Below are 20,133 nucleotides of genomic sequence, written 5' to 3' on the forward strand. Positions count from 1 at the left end.
GTTTAAGTATTGATTGTACTTTTTATTCTTTTAAGGAAATGGGAAAATTTTGTTTTTTTTTGAAGATTAAATATAAATTGGTAAGATAGTTTCGAATTTGTTTCGAAACTATTTTACCGATTTTTCTATCAGATGTCGCTGTTGCGTCCATAGCGAAGCCATTTTATTCTTGCTTCCTAATAAGACAGAGAAGATTATTTTTCACGTTAAGAACGGCTATCAATAACTGTTCTGATGAGACTTATTAAGTCGAAATACGTATCAACAGATACATAGACGCTTTGTACGTGAAATCAAATATTTTCTGTCTTTTTCATTTTAAATATAAATTATTATAATTTGTTTTAGTCAATATTTAATAATTCTTAGATATAACATCACACGAAGGAAAGTATTGAGAAGCCATGGAAAAAATAGAGAATTGTGTGTCATTATTTATTATTTATTTACACAATATTCAGTATTATTTTAATACAGTGTGTAATATACTCAATAAGTTACACTAAGGAAACAAAAATCCCCACAACCTTCTAACATGGTTCGGCATTGTTTCTGATTGCATCTTGGCGGTACCTAAGCAAACAGCGAATTGATAAGATCTTTAACGAGTTCATCGATAATTGGTGTCAAGAAAGCACCATGTTCGTCGATGAATTTAGCTACGTTGTCGTTGAGAAGAGTATTGACCAAAGCTGTGAATTCTGGGTTGTCCAAGAGACCGTTCAAGTTGAACTGTAAAAAAAAACAATATAGAGATATAGATTAATGAATAGAGATATTTTGTACGTAAAGTACTTATAATTTATCTATCTAGAGTCAGTATGTTATATTCTATCAATGTTTGCTGTTATTTTCCATCTAGTTCCAGCATTATGAATTTTAAAATAGTTCGTGCAATTATTCAATGCTCCTGCTTTGCTTCATTTGAATCCCTATGGTCGCCACTATATTCCCTGGCCATTGAGAAATTTACAAGCCATATCAATGATATGGCTTAGAAATTTCCATTTGCACCACTTGATCTTTTTTCATACTTCTTCATTAAAAGAATCCTTCAACAACTTATAAAAAAAATTGAATAGACACAAAGTACAAAACTACTTAAAAAGCATTTAAAATTTTACAATATTGTGTTTGACTTTTCAAAAGTTTAATTATAATGTTCTATCACCTTACGCGCATCTAAAAATCTTACGAACAAGCTGAAGAATGTTAATTTTGGGACCCTAAAAAGTTGCAAAAAAATTTCTTTAAAAAAATTTCTCCCAAAACTCCCTCTTAAGGGGGGAATGAAAAATATCGATTTACCAAGAATCTGTAGAAAAAACTGTTTTAAGTTTTAAATCAAGCCATAACTTGGAAATGGACGATAATAGGGAAATTAACGGCACTGACAAATTCAAATATTTAGGATTCTCACTCTCAAAAAATGGAACCACCGAGCAAGAGATAACCAGCAGATTAGCACAGACAAGAACATGTATTAAACAAATGAATGGGGTACTGTGGGATAGACAGATTACCAGAAATACAAAGAAAAAAATTTATAACACCCTGGTACGCAGTATAATGACCTATGGAGCAGAGAATTGGGTAATAAATAAACGAAACAGGTCCAAAATCACAGCAACTGAAGAAGAACAGATCATACAAGGTGGATAGCAAAGATTTCGGATTGGAGCCTAATAGGAAGGAGGAAAAGAGGTAGACTCCGAAGATCATGGAGGGATGAAGTGGACGAGGCCATGGAAAGATGAGACCTTAGAGATGGAGAATAGCAAAACAGAAAGGACTGGAGACGTTGGCTAAAAGAAGGAAGGCGGCGACAACTGTAAAAATCCTTATATAGATAGATAGATTTGCAGGATCAGAAGAGTTACTTATTTCTGAATTCTCTTCTGTGCTCTTTCGTTTGACTTTTTTCTCCGTATCCATTTTATTCCCACGAGGAGTTGGGACGAAATGCTCTAGGGAATGTCAGTGCGCTAGAAGACTATAATCTTCCAGAGTTCACAATTCTCTGGGGCATCGTTTAAACAAAATTTTTCTTTCTGCACCATGCATTTTATGGGTAAGATAGTGTTACACCTAGGATGTGTAGAGCGCAGTAATGACAGCAAAAATCTTACCAGTTGTAGGCCAGTTATGATGCCACTGTCTATGATGACACTGTGTGTGCCATATTTAATCAATAAATATACAAGTAATGAGATAACTGTCGCCTCTATTTAAGTCTTTTAGTTGTGGGTATGAGATTTTTCCTCTTACTGCATTTAGAGCTTTCCTGTACAGTGTGAGACTGGGAGAAAAACATGGTTCTCAGAAATATATGCCCACTTTCTTCAGGTATATCTTTTTTATTTTCAGCATCATGTAAGGTATTTTTCTAAATATTTTTCAATTTTATAGTGCTTCTTCCGGATATGGGGAAATGTTTTTTGGGTTTAAAGGTAAATGTCTCTTAGATAGAGTTTATATATTTTTTTTATACGTTTATAGCGTCCATATTCTAACTTTTTCTAATTTGTGACATCAATTGGACTCCACTTCAGACAAAATTAACAGCTTTACTTTCTCCATACAATAGATACATTCTCATATATACAGATAAATTACAGTTCTTTATGTCGTTATTATATTTGGTTTTTATTAACTTACTGTAACTGATCCTACGACTAAAACTACGTCCACTTTAGAAACTGAAATTTTGGGTATCTTTGAAAGATCGGCTACAGCATTTATTGATATTTCCACATCTCCAATATTGATGCTAAAACAAAATAATGATTGTATATCAAAAGTTCACCCATAAACTGACTTACTTTTTAGATATAATACAATGGCATAACTTTAGTTTTTTGCAAGTAAAACTACGGAAAAATATAACAGCGTTTATACTTTAATAAAACTAATAGTGGAGTAAATAAATATTCCCGACAACTGGATTGAACCCATAACTATAATTCTACACACAACATCAATCAATTGTTTGGGGGCTGACACATAGTCATTAAGATGTCAAACTGCAAACTTCACCAGCTAAAAGTTTAACTTGATTGGATTATTATTTTCTAAGGTAGAGTTTAAACTTTACAATTTTAAAACAAATGGGCATATCATACTTTCGTTTGTTAATTTTTTCTAGCTTCAGGAACTGGATAGTTGTGATGACTTGACTCTGGCACGGATATATTATAGAACCATAGTCAAGTCATCACAGCTATCCAGTTCCTGAAGCTAGAAAACCTACTAAATAATATATAACCATAGTATATTATAATATGTAATTGTACCTTATATATAATTGTATCCACGGTGCCTCGTGCTAATGGCCGAAGCTGTCACAAGCACGTTAAATTAAAAAAAAAATAAACCTTGGATTGATAACACAAATATAGAGATACTATTAAGTCAGATAGTGACCGCAATAATTTTCATCTAAATAACATAGTAGCACTTACGCAGCACCCTTTGAACAAAATATTGAAATGCAGAAGTAATTAGTGTTACCACAAACGGTAACTTGAAACTGTCAAAGAGATGAATGAGATCACAAATCTAGGAGTAATACTAGATAAGCGGATTTGCGTATAACACCCATCTGGAAAGACTATCTAACAAAGCGAAAGTTTCCCTTTAGACATGTCGAAGGATATGTGGGAAATCATGGAGTATGAAACCTAAACAGATGAACTGGCTATATATGACTATAACCGGACCTACGATTACATATGGAGTACCAGTATGGTGGTCTATATATACACATCCATATATCATCCATATATCACTACCCTTCTATCTTTAGGTGCCGAGGGTGGTGATTCTAGGATTTGATGAATTTGCTTCATTCTAATCTGCTTTTCGTCAATTGTGTTGCTTCTTGCCAAGATTTGCCCTTATTTTGTAATATCTCTAATATGTCGCTGTTTCACTCTTTTATTGGTCTGTCTCTACTGTTTTTTCTTATTGGTTTAGCTACCCACACTCTTCTTTTCTATTAAAAACGCTGGAAAGGCTTCTTGATAGGTACATCAGAGACGAAGTGCTAAAAGATAATCCTCCAAGCAATCGTCAATATGCATACCAACCTGGTAAATCTACGGACTCTGCGTTGGATGATCTAAATAGGCTTATCTCAAAGTCAATGGAAGACAAAGAGATAGCAATGGCCGCCTTTTTAGATATAGAAGGGGCATTTAATAATGTTACCACCAGCTCTTTGATAGGGGCTATGAGTAGACGAGGCGCACCTGCGGTAATATGCAGATGGATAAGGACATCCCTGGAGAATAGGACAGTAATGTCCACTCTGGGTAAAGCAACCATCAAAGCAAAAGTAGGTGGAGGCTGTCCACAAGGAGGAGTTCTGTCCCCTCTACTTTGGGCAACCTTGGTAGATGATCTCCTCAGAAATCTGTCCACAGAAGGCTTTTATTGTCTAGGATATGCTGACGATATAGCAATCGTTGTCAGGGGCAGGTTTGCTCAGGTAGTGTCTGAGAGAATGCAAGCAGCCCTAAATATAGTTGACGACTGGTGTAAACAAGAGAGACTGATAGTCAATGCTCAGAAAACACAAATTGTCAACTTCACCAAAAAAACAGCACTACAAGGCCTAAAACCACCGGTGCTGGGAAGAACAGAGATTTCATTTGCCAAAGAAACAAAATACCTTGGGGTATATTTTAATTATAGGCTTACATGGAATACTCACATTCTAAAAACCACACAGAAAGCTACTATGTCCTTGGGCAGATGTAGAAGAATGTGCGGTAAGAATTGGGGACTTAACCCCAAAATGACTCTATGGTTATATACAAGGGTTATTAGACCCATGATAACCTATGGCTCGGTGACGTGGTGGGCAAAGACGCAGCAAGTGGGAGCAATAAGGCTGCTAGGTAATACACAAAGGCTAGCATGCTTGTGTATTACGGAGGCCTTAAAAACAACTCCTACTGCATCGCTGGAAGTCCTGTTGAATCTACCACCACTTCATATCTTTATACAGGGCGAAGCCAGATCCGTGATGCACAGATTAATCCATAGTCAGCGACATATAAGCCAGATGCATGGTACTGACAACAGAAAGCTAATCGAGGAGCTAAAAGCCGATATTGTGATGGGGAAACCTATCGATGCAACAGTTACGAGATATAGCTTTAACAATAAGTTCACAATTAAGATACCAGGCAGGGAAGACTGGAATAAAGGTGCACCCATACAAGCTGCTGCTACCTGGTACACGGATGGCTCAAAAACATCGGAGGGTGTGGGAGCCGGCATAGTAGGGACAAATCAAGGAATAGATTTCCCGGTAAGTCTATCTAAGGATGTGACAGTTTTCCAGGCGGAACTAACTGCAATCCATCACTGCGTGGAAGAAATAGAAAGGCAGAAAAGAACGTTCTGTTCAGTTGCCATCTTCACAGATAGTCAGGCAGCGCTTAAGGCACTCAATTCTGTAGAGGTCAATTTTAAGCTAGTATGGGTTTGCATGTGTGCCCTAAATAAACTAGGAGACCGTAGCAAGGTTACGGTAGCCTGGGTACCGGGGCACGAGGGTCATAAGGGCAATGAAAAAGCAGATGAAATGGCCAAACAAGGCTCATCATTGCCACTCATTGGACCGGAACCCTTCTGCGGAGTTGCTAAATCAGTAACAAGAACGGCTACAAGGAAGTGGGTAGCTCGCAAATCGCTGGAATGGTGGAGGAATTCACCAGCACAAAGACAGGCGAAACAGTTCATTACAGAACATTCGCCAAAATTTACGGCAGACCTAATAAGCAAAGACAGGAAAACAGTCAAGGTCATAGTAGGTCTTCTAACAGGGCACTGTAAGCTGAATAGGCACTTGAAGCTGATGGGATTATCAGATGATGACCTGTGCAGATTCTGTCACCTCGAAGAAGAAACAGCAGAGCACATTTTATGTCAGTGTGACAGTCTGGCAAATGTGCGGTTCTTTGCATTAGGAGAAGAAAATCCACCGGCAAATAGCTACATGGAAGGTACAGTCTCGAAGCTACTAGACTTTATAAAAAGGGTCAGGCTAGAGAATGTTATCTAGGACTAGAGGACCACAATAGATCTGAAAAGGTCGCAGTGGAATAGGCCGAAAGGCCACCTCTCTTAATCTTATCTAATCTCCCCACACTCTTTTCATGGTTGTCTTAATGCCAAAAAAATACTACAAGTGAGAAACTGTTTATACATCTTTTTCAGGTTCTTAAGCCTAGAAATTTTATAAGTAAAACGATGGTAATCACCACACCGGTGCTACTTATTATCTTAATTTAAAAAAGTTGGGTAATTATTCTTTCAATATAAGAAACATTTATGATCATGTTTTTTTTCTAAATTTACAGCCATCCATTTCTATCACAACACCTCTTAAATAACATAGTTCTGTCTCTTTGTTTATAAGCTACTTGATCAAACGTTTCCGCCAGTGACGCAACTAGTATTTTCCTGTAGGTTGGCCACCGAAATTGTTTTACGCTACCTCCAATTTGAGTCCTTAAAATTTGTAAGTAACAGTGTCAGAATAGGGCGGGTTAATCTCCAAAACCTTCCCCCCTGGATGCGCCACTGGTTTCCGCAGACATTATAATGCTAGTACCATCTACTAATAAATCCTTTTGGCTAATCCTGACGATTAACGGCTTCTGGTTTTTCGCTTAAAAATTTTAGTTTTAAGTAATCAATTAAGTACATACGATAAATAAAAAACCGTTTTTACCACACGTAAGTTTATCGTTTTGTATTTAGCTCCGAAGGCGTTATTCTAGCACTTATTAACTTTGAAAAACCATTTAATTATGCAGAAACCGCGAAAGAAAGAGCTAAAATAATGGACTGAACATAATAATATTCCACTACAATAAAAACAGAAAACTTCTTGTGTAATGTGGCCATTTATAACGAATATCTGAAAAAGTCAATCAATTGCGTATTAATAAACAATTTGTTGATCGACTATCTCCATTCATTTTAACAAATATGTGTACAGATAACCAAATCATTTTCGTATTGTGTTTTTGATAACGTTGATTATTGTTATCACCAATTACATCTAATTTATAGATAATTTGTTACTGGTATTGAGATAGAATCTGTCTCATCTGCTTACTTATTGCTTTTTAATCGAGTCTTGACACCAATAATACATGATTTTTTGTTAAAATGCTGTTGCGAAATTGTGACCTTGGTAGTTAATAGAAAAACAAATAAAATTCAAAATATAAATCGGTAAAATAAGAATCTTAGTTTTGTCGTCAGAGATTTGACCTCTAAAAATCATACGAACAAGCTGAAATTTACTAAGAATCTCAATTTTGGGACCTTAAAAAGATGAAAAAATTTGCCACTACTATCTCCAGAATTGTCCCTAAAATTCCCTATCGTAGGGTGGGAACGGAAAACACCGATTTACCAAGAATTTTTACGTCGTAAAAAATGTAAACAAGAAATGTAGCTGAAATAATCTTAAACAAAAATGCTAATTAGGACTTTTTCAGTAGAATGAACCAATCTCTTACAAATAACGCTTGAGGCGACTGGCGATTTTAAATGTCAGTTACGAGCGCGAAATCAATTTTTTAAATAAAATTTGTATCAACTCCACGGTAAAAATTCGATATCTTTTGATCAAATTATTTTATCGACAAAAATCTAAATGTATTTTAAACGTGAAAAGTAGACCTTTGGTATGCAATCTTTTTGTTTTGCTGTAAATGAAGTCACTATCTAGAAAGCTGTTAAATAAATAAACGCGCGTTTGCTCGGTTTTTGCTATTTTTTACGATTCTCATGAGATCAATAAAATCTATCACTTCTATTAACCCGTCGCTGTGGAATTTACATTATTAGAGCCTAATTTTCCAAATCTTTATAACATGAAATTTCGATTGTTAGTTTTAACACGAAATATGAAGCATTTGGAAAATGCTTAAAATATGCTAATATAATGCTGAATTTAAACTTTTACATTTAAATATAAGCCACAAGAGAAAAAATAAAGTACCTTCCGCTTGATTAAATTTACAGGTAAAATATCAACATAAATAGAAAAACACATGAAAAAGAAAGGAATAACATCAGCTTTCATGACAAACAACAACTTAAGTGAATATATTAGGAACAACAAAAACCACAAGAAAAAGAACAGTGGTGTATTTAAACTTTCAAGTGGCGATTGCCCAAAAACTTACATCGGTCAAACTGGTAGAAGGTTTATCAAACGTATAGCCGAACACAAAAGGACTTTTAATAAACAGCTGTAGTGATAATAAATAATAATAAATTTTGTGGAAATGTTGAAAACAAAAATTTTTAGTCTTTTATTGCCAAATAAAGTTCAGTAATAATTACCTCGGCAGCGCATTGGGTAAACCGATACCCGTTTAAACTAAGAATACGAGCTTTTTCTTATTAAAAACTTTTCAAATATTGAACTTGATTGAGAAGCCCCACATAATAAAAGATGGAACATGTCATAATCGACTCTTTGTAAAAGAAAGACAACGAAGCTAGTTTTACTTAGTAACAAGACATTATTTCTTACACAACCTATGCTTGAAAAATGCATAGGTAAATGAGAAATAATTAAAGAGCGAAAGTTAAGTAGTAGCGAATACTTTCTGCAAGTTTTAATGAAAAATGTTCTTATCTTTACCAAGGATCTTCCAAGGCAAGACGTTATTGTATGTAAATTAATAAAATACTCCTATTGTGCTCACAAGAAATATGTAGTATGTATTACAAAATATAATTGCACTAAACTTACTTTTGTTTTCCACTGCCGTAGAGTGGCACCAACTCCAAAACCACGACGTTGACGTCAGCTGCGAAGTTAAGAGTAAGATCAGGAATCTTAACTGATATGTTCAGTTGTTGAGTAATGAGATTGGTTGATACGGCAGTGGATACTATCTTATGTACACCAGAGACTGTAATGTCTTTAAGATCAATGGTTCCGCTGAAATAAAAAGTATACTACAATTTTAACGTTTTAAGTAGAAATAATATTTACATATAATAAAGAATTATCTATTCGTTGTATACAGTGTGAGCTTTAAGTATGAAACGTTTTATACTCCAGTCACTGTGGAGGAAAAGAGGTCAATACCTCTAAATTTTTTATAACTGAATCGATTTTGCTAATAATTTGGAATTAGGCTTATCTTACCTCCCTCTTTAAAAGTTATATATGCGCTAGGTGAGCTTTTTATTTTTAAGGGGTGAAATCACCCCAATTGAAAATAATGAAAAAAATTTATATTAAAGCATTTTATGGATTTGAATCGTGTTAAATTAGGTAATTGAAATATTGTCAATTATAATAATGGATATTGTGTACATTCTCAACCCTTAAATAATCTTAAAACCACCCCTTTTAATAAAAATAATTGTAAAAAATCGTTTAACAGGTTCAAACGCTTTTGTAGTGCATTTATATCATCTACAATGTAATTCTCTACTTATATAAAATAATTTTGGTTGATTGCAACACTTCAACTCTTAAAAACTACCCCCTATGTCAAAATATATAAAAAAATCTTTTTATACAACTTCAAAAGTTTTTAATGTACATTTATATTCAAAATTTCCTTTCTTATCAATAAAAACTTTTTTGATTAGTTGCTTATTTTCAACCCTTAAAAACCACCTCTATGCTCACGAAAAAATTCCCCTTTAAAAAATTAAGTATACTTATGATGTTTTTATTGTAAAAAATTATGCATGAAAATACTTTACATTAGAAAGTATACAAAATATATTTAAAAAAATAAAAATTATTTACAATATATCAATATATTCATTGTCTGAAACGTCATTCTCGTCCTGTTCTAACTCCACCTATTCGTCTATTGCAGGACAGTTTTGACAATTGTCGCCAGAGCATGTACCACACGTAGCATTGCAAAATAGACCTAGTTTACAACAGCCACACGCTGAGCCGCAACCCTTTTTGCAATTGCAAAAAATCATTTTCAATAGTTCTTCTGGTGCAGGTGAACTTTTTATTTTTATTGGTTGTAAAATATCATCACTCTTGAACCATCCCCAATCCGTTATATCAATCTCTTTGTTTCCAAGCCATATCTGAGTTTGTAAATAAACTCTTTTGATATGCTCATCCAGGGCACATACAGTTGGTACAAGAGATGATAATTTAACTGCACTATTTTTAGTTGTGGCTTTAATAAAGGATTCGTATCGCATTTGTTCAAGTAATGATGAATAATCTTCGACCTTATTCATTTTGTTCGTGTGGGTGTCTTTGGCAAGGCCATACAGCAAAATTGTACAGTATCTCCCAGCTTCTAAAATGTCTTCGAGATCTGAAGGACAACTTCAAAGGAGTGTCGCTTCTCTGTGTTCGTTAGTTCTCTGAAGCAGATGTTCAGTTTAGAGGTGCCTATATTATATACATCTTCTTCTTAAAGTGCCTATCCGTTCCGGACGTTGGCGATCATCACGGCTATCTTCACTTTGCTTATTGCAGCGCGGAACAGTTCAGTGGTAGTCGTGTTATACCACTTTCGCAAATTTTGAAGCCAGGAAATGCGTCTTCTTCCCAGATTATATACATAACATATATATATATATATATATACATATATATATATATATATATATATATATATATATATATATGTATGTATGTATTATATACATATTTGTGTGAGTGTTAGTGTGTCTGTTACCAGTTTTTCAAATATACTTGAATAAAGCATTTATATGTACAGAAAATAAGTTGATGCTCCAAAATATAAATAACATGCTCCAAAATTTTTTTAGAATAACTCCGTTAATTTTTAAGCTACAGTGTCCATTAAAAAAATATTTTGAAGGTAATTTCAAAAGCTGCAAGACTAAGTAGATTAAAATATGTTAAAATTCTTTCGTTTTAAATAGTAAAGGGCCAAAGTGCTGATTACAGGTGTGTCAGCCGCTGTATCTCAAACTTCAATTGGCTATATCTCTATTATTTTTTGAGCTACAACAAAAATAAAAAAATCCAAATTTTTCGTAAGAAAAAAACTACATTTTGGTGTAGAACCATTTTTCACGTATCTCTTATAGTTTTAGATTTATTTTGAAAAAATGTAAATTTTTATATAATTAAAAAAAAAAGATTTTTTAATTTAAACATGATTTTCTCAAAAAATACGCATTTTAAACAGGCTAAACTTGTAAAACTTATAAATAACACTAAAAAAAAAGAATTGTAGAAGATATACGTTTAATTTCAATTCTGATCGAAATAGTTTTACTTATACTGCTCGTTCCTTTTTTTTAAACGCTAGAGTAATTCAAATTCTTTCCTTCGTATTTTGCTTTGTTTTAATCAAAATGGCTTTTAACATAGCTCATTTTAAAGGTTTTTTCTAGCTCTTTAAAAACTGTTATATGAGTTTTTATCAAAAAAAAGTCCATTTTCCGATATTTGATGTTAAATGCATCGAGTATAGTATCCCAAAAATAAAAAGTCATCTTCAAACAATTATAAATCGCTTAGTATTGTACTTATAAAATAAAATAAAAAACAATCTCTTTGTTTTTTATAAGCTTTATTTTTGTTCATTAGAGATTTTTTAATAAAACGCTTTGTTTTTGAGTTATTCGTACAAAATCATTGGAAAACATGTTCTTTTTTGCGAAAAGTTTACTTTTTCAAGTGCGTATAACTCAAAAAGTATTAATTTAGCGAAAAAAATTTATATGACATTTTTTGTTTAAAATTTGATTCTCTAGTAATTCCCGGGGTTATTTTGAGTGTAAAAAGTTCAACCCCCTAGATGGGGTGCCAACCACCCCAGAGGTAGAAGCACACATCGGCACCATATAACTTATGTTTTTTGAGTAATTTACTACCCACTGTAAAAATTTCAGATAAATCGGTGCAGTTATAAAAAATTTAAAGAGAAAATGCCACAGTAACTGGACTATTAATGATCTCGAAAATACCTTGCACGAATTATATAAATTTTGATTTGTGACGGTTTTGAAATACAGCTGATTTTATAATACTATTGACTAAGGCTTTGAAGGCGTTGTTTTTTGTTAACAATGTTCCTTTTTTTTTAAGTATAATGAACTTTATTATTTCAAATAAATCTGTCTGTATATTTTTATTTCTAAAATATTTAAAAATTAATGGAATATTTTTAGGTAATATTCCCTATACTTAAGGCGTTACGTTGGTCTTGTTATTTCAAAGAATAAAGCAATGTGTTCATTTAATACTAATAAAACAAATTCGAAGTAGATCGGAGCAATATTACTGGAGTTTGCACAATTTATCTTTGCACAATAATTCGTCTTTATTATCGTTCAATCATAAAGTATTATTACTTTGTGATTGAACGTGGTCATTGATTTTCAATCGGTCGATTCGTTCTTGTTTTATACGAAAATAATGTTTTAAAAACGGTAGAAATTGGAAACATGCTAAATATGAGACCAATATTTATTCAAACTTGTTTCAAAACTTTAAATTTCATTTTTTATTAATTCTAAATATAATAAAGGAAAAACTTACGAGAGAACTTCAGTGTTCTGATCCATGTGTATATCAGGAATTGGTAAGGGATCAGCCATTTTTGCAATAGCTCCATTTAGTGTACCGTTGATAATATCGCCAATAAAATCTCTTAATTGCTCCTCAGTTTCTAAAATAAAAAATAACACAATAAAACTGAGTGTCAACAGTAAAAGATATTCCTAATAGTTAAATAAAATATTTTCTATAAATTTTTTTATATTTTAAGTCTCAACTGAAGAAACGAACCCAGTGTGAGGTCGATGTTCCTTCCACCGGAATTTAAGAGATAGGTAAGGGTTTCTTGGCCTGTTTCTTTTTTGAAGGTTGAATCCAATCTTGGTTCCGTGATTTTAGCCTTTTCTTCGAAAGTAGAGTAAGTAGAATGAAAGTTTATATATTTGAACAAGGCACTGGCGCTGGTAGGAATTAAGCATTCTGTTATAGTGGAATCCTTTTTTTTTAATATTTTAATTTGGAGATTGGCGTTTTTATTTACAATGATTGGAGATTGACGGATATGAAAATGATCTATAGGGATATTGTTAGTTTTGAAGCTAATAAAACATAATTGTGTTGGCTACTTAGTGAAAAAAAAATATTTTAATATTGAACAATAATATATACATATCACTTAAACTAAAATATCTGGAAGCTCAGGTATATATTCACAGGTTTCGACATACTCTAACTCTGGAACGGGATTCTCCAAGTAGTTCTCTACTGCAGTCTAAACCAAAATATTTGGTCAAAAGATTTCCCACATCACGCAGTTTTAAATTATTTACTTTGTTAGTATCGGGGATTAGATTAGTAACTGGATTGATCACGCTAATCTGTTTGTCTTTTCGTGTGATATTTACAAAAGATCCGATTGTCTTTGTAATGAAGTTCACCTCGCATTAAAACATTTCCTGTCCTACATCGTTTTAAAGTGTACCTTTTACATTCCTTAAACTGAAAACCCCATGCTCCTACTGGTTCAAGAACCTCTTGAACATCAGACTTCCAATCGTAAACATAGCTTTGTTTCATATCAACGATCGTAGAAAATTCGGAGATAATTTCCTTGTATTCGCCAGGTTGCGTTACTACTTCTCGTTTCCATAAATTCTTCTCAATTTGACCGAAAACTCTATCGGATGGTAAGAATGAGTGACCAACTACAGGAAAAACTAAGTCAAGTAATTTAACGTATGGTGGTACGTTTTTATTTCATCCTTTGCCAAACATGTCCTCAGTCCAACAATATAAAAATACATTTTCTTTTGGAAGTAGACACTTGAGGAACATTCAACAATAATAAAGTTATAAAAACAAAGTTGCCTTGAATAATAAGCACTTTGATCAGGAACTTCGAGGAAGAAGAAATTTTTTTGGGAGTCAAACGACAAAGTGACTAGGTTTTCTCTGTTTTCTTGAAAAAATGCTTTCGCTCGAAGTTTATGGAGCCGTTTTCAGTTATTAGTTTAATTTTAGATTGCTCATTTTTTCTCGTATTTAAAGCCATTTTGAGCAAACGTCTGTTCTTGGAGTTTTAAAGCTCAAATTAATTGTTCTCTTAAATATATACTTCTTCCAGCTTATCCCGATATTTCGCAGTTTTTCGACCACCACCTCTGAGTTCAATCGATACTTAGGCTGTTTCATAAAATCGTTTTATCACATAGGAAAGCCTGTGCGTTCAAAAAAGCTGCTTGGCACAATAGAACTTTCTCCTTGGATAAAAAATTACGGATGAAACATTTTACCCGATGCTTCTTTGGAGAATACTTTTCATTGTTCGGCCGACGACTAACAGTACGATTCACAGCTTGAGTCGCTTTATCTTTGGTCTTATAGAATAACGAGATTGACCCTTTTGATCCCAACATGAACTTTTCACTACGATTTGTATAAAGTTAAGAGCGCTTTTTGTTGTTACTAATAGTTTTATCTAACAGATAATAAAGATGGTGTCCCTAACTGAAAACAAGAAAAAGTGGAGATTGCCGCCTTTGATTTTACATCCCTCATATAAAGACAATTTTTCAGATAACAAAATCTATCGGTATATACCTTTAAACGCCATAGGGTCGGTAAAAAATGTCCACCTAATGCGTATTCCCTTGTAACCTATTTATTACGTGTTTTAAAATTTTTTAAAAAGTATTTAATGTTAAAAAGATAGCTCTTTATCGAATGTTAATTTGGTTCTACCGATAATTTTGAAAATAAAAGTAATATCTTGAGTTAAAAGGCTTCTATATAATTTTTTGTTGACAGGAATTTATTTAGAGTTGCCTTATCTTTCAAAAGGAAATCTGACACTTTCATTGGACTTGTTCTGGTTAGAACTGCAGTTGCCGCGTGCATCTTGGGCTTCGCTTCTTTGTTTTTTAGGAATGCGTAGGAGCTGTTAGTGCTTGTTTATATGTTGTGCTATAAGGGTCTACATATAGGAAGTAGTGAACTCAATTGATTTAAAGCTATGTCAACGTAGACACCCACAATTAATGTGTAGGCTCATTAATAAAGATATTTTTTATCTTTTAAAAATCACTTAAAAAACGGCGTCGGCCAACAAAAAAATCCAAAAAATACTATCAAAAACCTGCGAAAGCAACAAAAAACTCGAGCACCAAGTAGCCGAACTGTGTGTAGCCCAGAGCAAGCAATTTTAGATTCGCGGATAAGTCACAACAATATAGCAGGAATAAAGAGCCTAATGCTCGCCTGCATTGATCAGTTAGGGGACCATGTTAGATAGATAGATGGTTTATTGGTAATACATCAATACAAAAGTATTTTTTACAAGTCAAAGAGAAAATATGTCAATATAGTTAATAAACACATAAATATAAACTCAAAACATAAATACAGTGTTTTAAAATATACTTATACTAACTAATAATACTAACAATTACAACAAATTAAAATTGGAGGTGAAATACTCCTCATACGTAAAAAAGGCATTCACTATAAGGTAACTCTTAATTTTCGCCTTAAACTGATGAAAATTAAGAGCTTTTATTCTAGCTCGCACTAAGTTATAGAATTTTATGGCTAAATACCTTGAACCATTTCTGGATCTCTCAAGACGGCTAAATTCTGGTATAAGATTATTATTAAATCTGGTGGGATACTTGTGAAAATCTACATGCGCATTGTATTGACTAAGCTTTTGTTTAATATACAACAGACACTGCATAATATATACACAAGGTAAAGTCAACATTTGTAGAGCTCTAAAGGAGTTTCTACAATCTGCTCTATAACAGAGTCCAGAGATAATACGAACACACTTTCTTTGTTGTGCAAACACTTTATCAATGTGACAAGAGTGACCCCAGGAGAGAATAGCATATGTCAGATGAGAATGAAAATTATTATGATAGGCTGTTAAAATAGTTTCCCTGGAAGTCACCTGTACAAGGTTCCTAAAGAGGAAAAGTTGTCGGGAAAGCTTTTTCAATAGAATAACTATATGTTGTTCCCAGGTTAATCCTGCATCCAAATATATCCCCAGAAACTTCGTTTCGGTTACACATTGTGGTAGAGCGGCGTTTTCAACGCAAGTGTTATTTCTTAGAGTAAAATTAACACTTTGTGATTTAGAGTTGTTCAAAGAAAGACGGTTAGTTAAAAAAAATTGAATAAGTTTTTTTCAGATGTTTGGTAATCAAGGATGTCGAATTCAGAAGGGTGATAGCTTGTATAGAAAGTAGTGTCATCGGCAAATAAAACAGTGTTAACTGTTTTATTTTAAGAGTACACTAGATCATTAATATAGATAAGAAATAATACTGGACCCAAAACCGAGCCTTGACGGACACCAAACAACAGAGATTGTTTTTGAGAATCACACTGGTTGAAGTGAATATATTGATCACGATTTGATAGATATGAATTAGTTAGTTGAATAGCATCACTATGAAAATTATAATAAGGAAGTTTTCTAAGCAAAATACTATGTGTGACACAATCGAAAGCCTTAGTAAGATCTAAAAACGATGCAAGAGTATCAAGATATTTTACAAACCCTTCCAAAACATTACTAGTGAAATGATCAATAGCTAAAGTTGTTGTTTTATTTGTTCGGAATCCGTACTGGTTTATGGAAAACAGTTTATTAGATTCAAAATGTAGAATAATTTGATTTTTTAAAATTCGTTCATAAACTTTTGATAAAATGGGCAACAAAGAAATGGGTCGATAGTTGTTATAATCATCAATAGAGCCTTTATTCTTAAACAGAGGTACTACCTTTGCAGTTTTAAAAACTTGAGGATAAGTATTACAAGATATTGATTGATTTATTAAGTTGTTAGAGGTTGAACAATTATATCTTTTATTGTTTTAATAATTTTTGTGTTAAACCCATCAGGATCTTTGCTGTTACTATTTTTTATTTCTGTAATAGCTAAGACAACTTCACTAAAGTTCACTGGCTGAAAGCTAAAACACGGGATATTTTTCTGTGGTATACACTTTAAATAGTCATCAAGAGTTAGCTGAGGAACCTCAAGTTCATTTATTACTCTCTCAGCAGTTGAGCAGAAGTGGCTATTAAAACTATCTGCATTGAGTTTAGAATTATCAGTGAAGAAAACATTTTTATGTTTGTTACCATTAATTAGTTTCCACATAGCTTGTTGAGAGTTGCCAGAATTTTTTATAAACCCATCATTTGCATTAATTTTTGCAAGTTTGATGGCTTCCCTGTACTCTTTTCTAAGTTTGATAATGGTACTTCTTAGTTAGTTAGTTTTTGTTTCCAGGACACCCACATAAAAAGCATTTGACTGATGTGCCCCTATCGTGTATCAGAGTTCTATAGGGAGAAAAAGGATGGTCTGGTGCATTGGAGCGTGTTATTACACGAATTAATACAATCCAATGAATTATAATAACTGAAAGTCATTTCAAGGGGTGTAAAAGTCTCTCAAACTAGGTTTAATGAAATGGCTTGCTTGAATTAATTTAAAATGGGCAAATATTTGTCAGAACGCGAGTTGGAATTAAAAAAAAGAGAAGATATAGAATAGTGCTAGTGATTCAGATATTGAGTATGACGAGCTACCAGATTCTAACAACAAAGACCTTGAAATTGATAATTCTCAGAATGAATAACTCGGATGTAAAGATAGTTCAAACACTCCTGACCATGGAGCTGTGCGCAGGCGGAATCAAATTCACGTAAAGGCAAAAAGGTTCTATTGTAAGTGGAATTATCCAGTGCACAGTACAATGCGACTAAACCAAATTTCATCTACTGCGCCATGGTCAGGAGTGCTTGCACTATCTCTAACTCCTGTGCATTAGTGTGCGAGTAAAACAGGTAGAACATACTTGGCTCACCCTCCAAAAATTAGTAGACGATGGAAGCAGAACATCTCTCGAGAAGGAGAAAGTCTTCTTAACGTAGTTATCGTTAAACAGGTCTATTACAAAGTCACTTTTAAAATTTTTCCACGATGACATAATCGACGTAATTATTCGCCACACTAACAAGGATGCTTAAATAAAGAATATGGAGAAAATCGATAAATCTGAATTACCGGCATTTACTGGTATTTTAATTTTGATGGGTGTAAATGCGGATACTAAGCTAAACTGCCATGATTTGTGTTCAAAAGCATTTGGAAAAGTTATCTACGTTGGTACGATGAGCAGAAAGAGTTTTGTACATTTGTTAAAAGTTTAGCGGTTTGATGATAGATACACAAGGAAAGAACGGCGAAAGCAAGATAAATTTGCACCACTTAGAAATCTCTTTAAATTATTGAACGACACATTTCTAAGATACTTTACTTCAGGAGTGAATGTCGTTATTGATGAGATGTTGTACCTGCATCCCTGTTTAGAGGTGGGTGTCTTTTTAAAATTTTCATGAAAGATTAACCAGAAAAGTATGGGATTCGGATGTTAGCTGATTGTAAATCTTGTTATGTTGTGAAAAAGGACGTTTATTCTGGAAAGGTGGAAAGCACGACACTAGAGTCTAGAGAGTGAAAAGGTATTGTAAAGCGTCTAGTTGAACCAATAAAGAATACAGGTCGCAACGTTACTACTGATCGCTATTAAACTTCCATAGAGTTAGCACAAGAACTATATAAAGATTTGGGACTTATTATAGTTGGTACAATGCAACAAAACCGCAAACATATACCTGACGTTATCAAAAGAGTTAAGGAAACTATACTCAAATAATAATATACAATATACTCAAATATGTTTCCCTTTATGGATTTTCAGCCCGGAGCTCCATCAGTTACCCTTATCTGTTATATCCCTAGGATAAAGCCCACAAAAATACTCTTGAGGCAAAAACTTCAACTGTGAGATGCTGCATTTGAACATTGGAATTCAGATTTTCCTTTTTATTTTAAACTATTTTTTAATAGTTCGTTAGCTTCTTAAGGTTTGTACATCATTTATATTAATATTTCACAAAAAGCTGTGTTTGCGAAGCATAAGATTCCTAAGTTTAATCAATTTTCTAACATTTGTAACAATAAATATATTAGCAATTTTCTAGGTGAATATTTTTTACCCATCCATGGGCATACGTGGAACTTACATATTGTTGGGTGTTTAAGGGTTGGTTTAAGGTATAAGGATGGATGGCAAAGACTTGTCAGAGACAGAAAGAATTTAGGATTGCTGTGGAAAAGGGTCATTAAGCTCAAATTGTGCTTAAAGTGATGATTAACGAAAATGATGTAACTTTAGAAGAAATAATTTAATATTCTATATATATATATATATATATATATATATATATATATATATATATATATATAGAAGAAATAATTTAGTATAAATTTCAATAAAATGAAAAATAAGAACCAGCGAAGACAAGATTAGGTATATTGGGTATGATCGGTACTACAGAGCAATGGAAATAGATATGTACAAGAAATGAAAGAGCAGAATGGAACAAAACTTATATTGGTGTTACACAAGATATTAACATACAGAAAAACATAATTAGGGGTGGCGACCACAGAGTGACAAAGGCAAAAAATGTGGTCGATTACCAAAATTGATAAGTTTTATAAGTGTATTAATAATGATAGTATACACATATATAAATAATTACACTTACCAAACTGTTGCAAAAAGGTGTTTGTATTTTCCGACTGAATTGATGGCACTGCCACCACGGCACTAGCCAAAGCCAAAAGCACTAAAATTTGTTTCATTTCGTTGTATAAGACTGTTCGAAGAACTGGTATTGCTGATTTTTTGGTAATTTTTATATATTTTTTACAATTTTTTTTTATCTTTTTTATTTTTATCCTTATCTCGAGCACCTTCATTTAAATTACACATAATATTTTAACGATATCGCGTTAAAAGGCCAGGTTCCTCCAAAGACCGTGTTTTTTTTAAATACATTTTATTTGTAGTACAAAAGATATTTCAACATCAAACTTTTTACAGGTAAAAGTAAATACACTAAACTACATGAAAATATTGTTCTTCTTTTTTCAAAATGGCGGCTCTGAAAATGGCTGCCCAAACTCGCCCAATTTATTGAAGGGTGTATTCATTTTTTGGAAACGAATAATTCGAAAGTAAAAACCAAAATGGTC

At 33.1% G+C, this 20,133-nt stretch overlaps 1 protein-coding gene across 1 annotated transcript; it reads right to left on the reverse strand.

Moving 5' to 3' along the window:
* Positions 1–421: 421 nt before the first annotated feature.
* Positions 422–19,803, reverse strand: LOC140446454 (uncharacterized). Its single transcript, XM_072539009.1, has 5 exons — positions 19,644–19,803; positions 12,554–12,683; positions 8,792–8,983; positions 2,659–2,770; positions 422–732 (listed from the first exon to the last, which is right to left on the reverse strand). The coding sequence occupies exons 1-5, from the start codon at positions 19,738–19,740 to the stop codon at positions 574–576; spliced, it is 690 nt and encodes a 229-aa protein (XP_072395110.1). The 5' UTR covers positions 19,741–19,803; the 3' UTR covers positions 422–573.
* Between the last annotated feature and the right edge of the window lie 330 nt (positions 19,804–20,133).

The sequence above is a fragment of the Diabrotica undecimpunctata genome, chromosome 1, assembly GCF_040954645.1.
Source record: "Diabrotica undecimpunctata isolate CICGRU chromosome 1, icDiaUnde3, whole genome shotgun sequence".
In the NCBI taxonomy this organism is placed as follows: Eukaryota; Metazoa; Arthropoda; class Insecta; order Coleoptera; family Chrysomelidae; genus Diabrotica; species Diabrotica undecimpunctata.

What these genes read in the sequence shown, in the direction of transcription:
- LOC140446454 (XM_072539009.1), bottom strand. Translation starts at nt 19,740, where the DNA reads ATGAAACAAATTTTAGTGCTTTTGGCTTTGGCTAGTGCCGTGGTGGCA. An exon ending in CACCTTTTTGCAACAGTTTG is followed by an intron (nt 12,684 to 19,643) that starts GTAAGTGTAATT and finishes TTTTTATTTTAG; the next exon opens with AAACTGAGGAGCAATTAAGA. An exon ending in TAGTCGTAGGATCAGTTACA is followed by an intron (nt 733 to 2,658) that starts GTAAGTTAATAA and finishes TTTTTTTTACAG; the next exon opens with TTCAACTTGAACGGTCTCTT.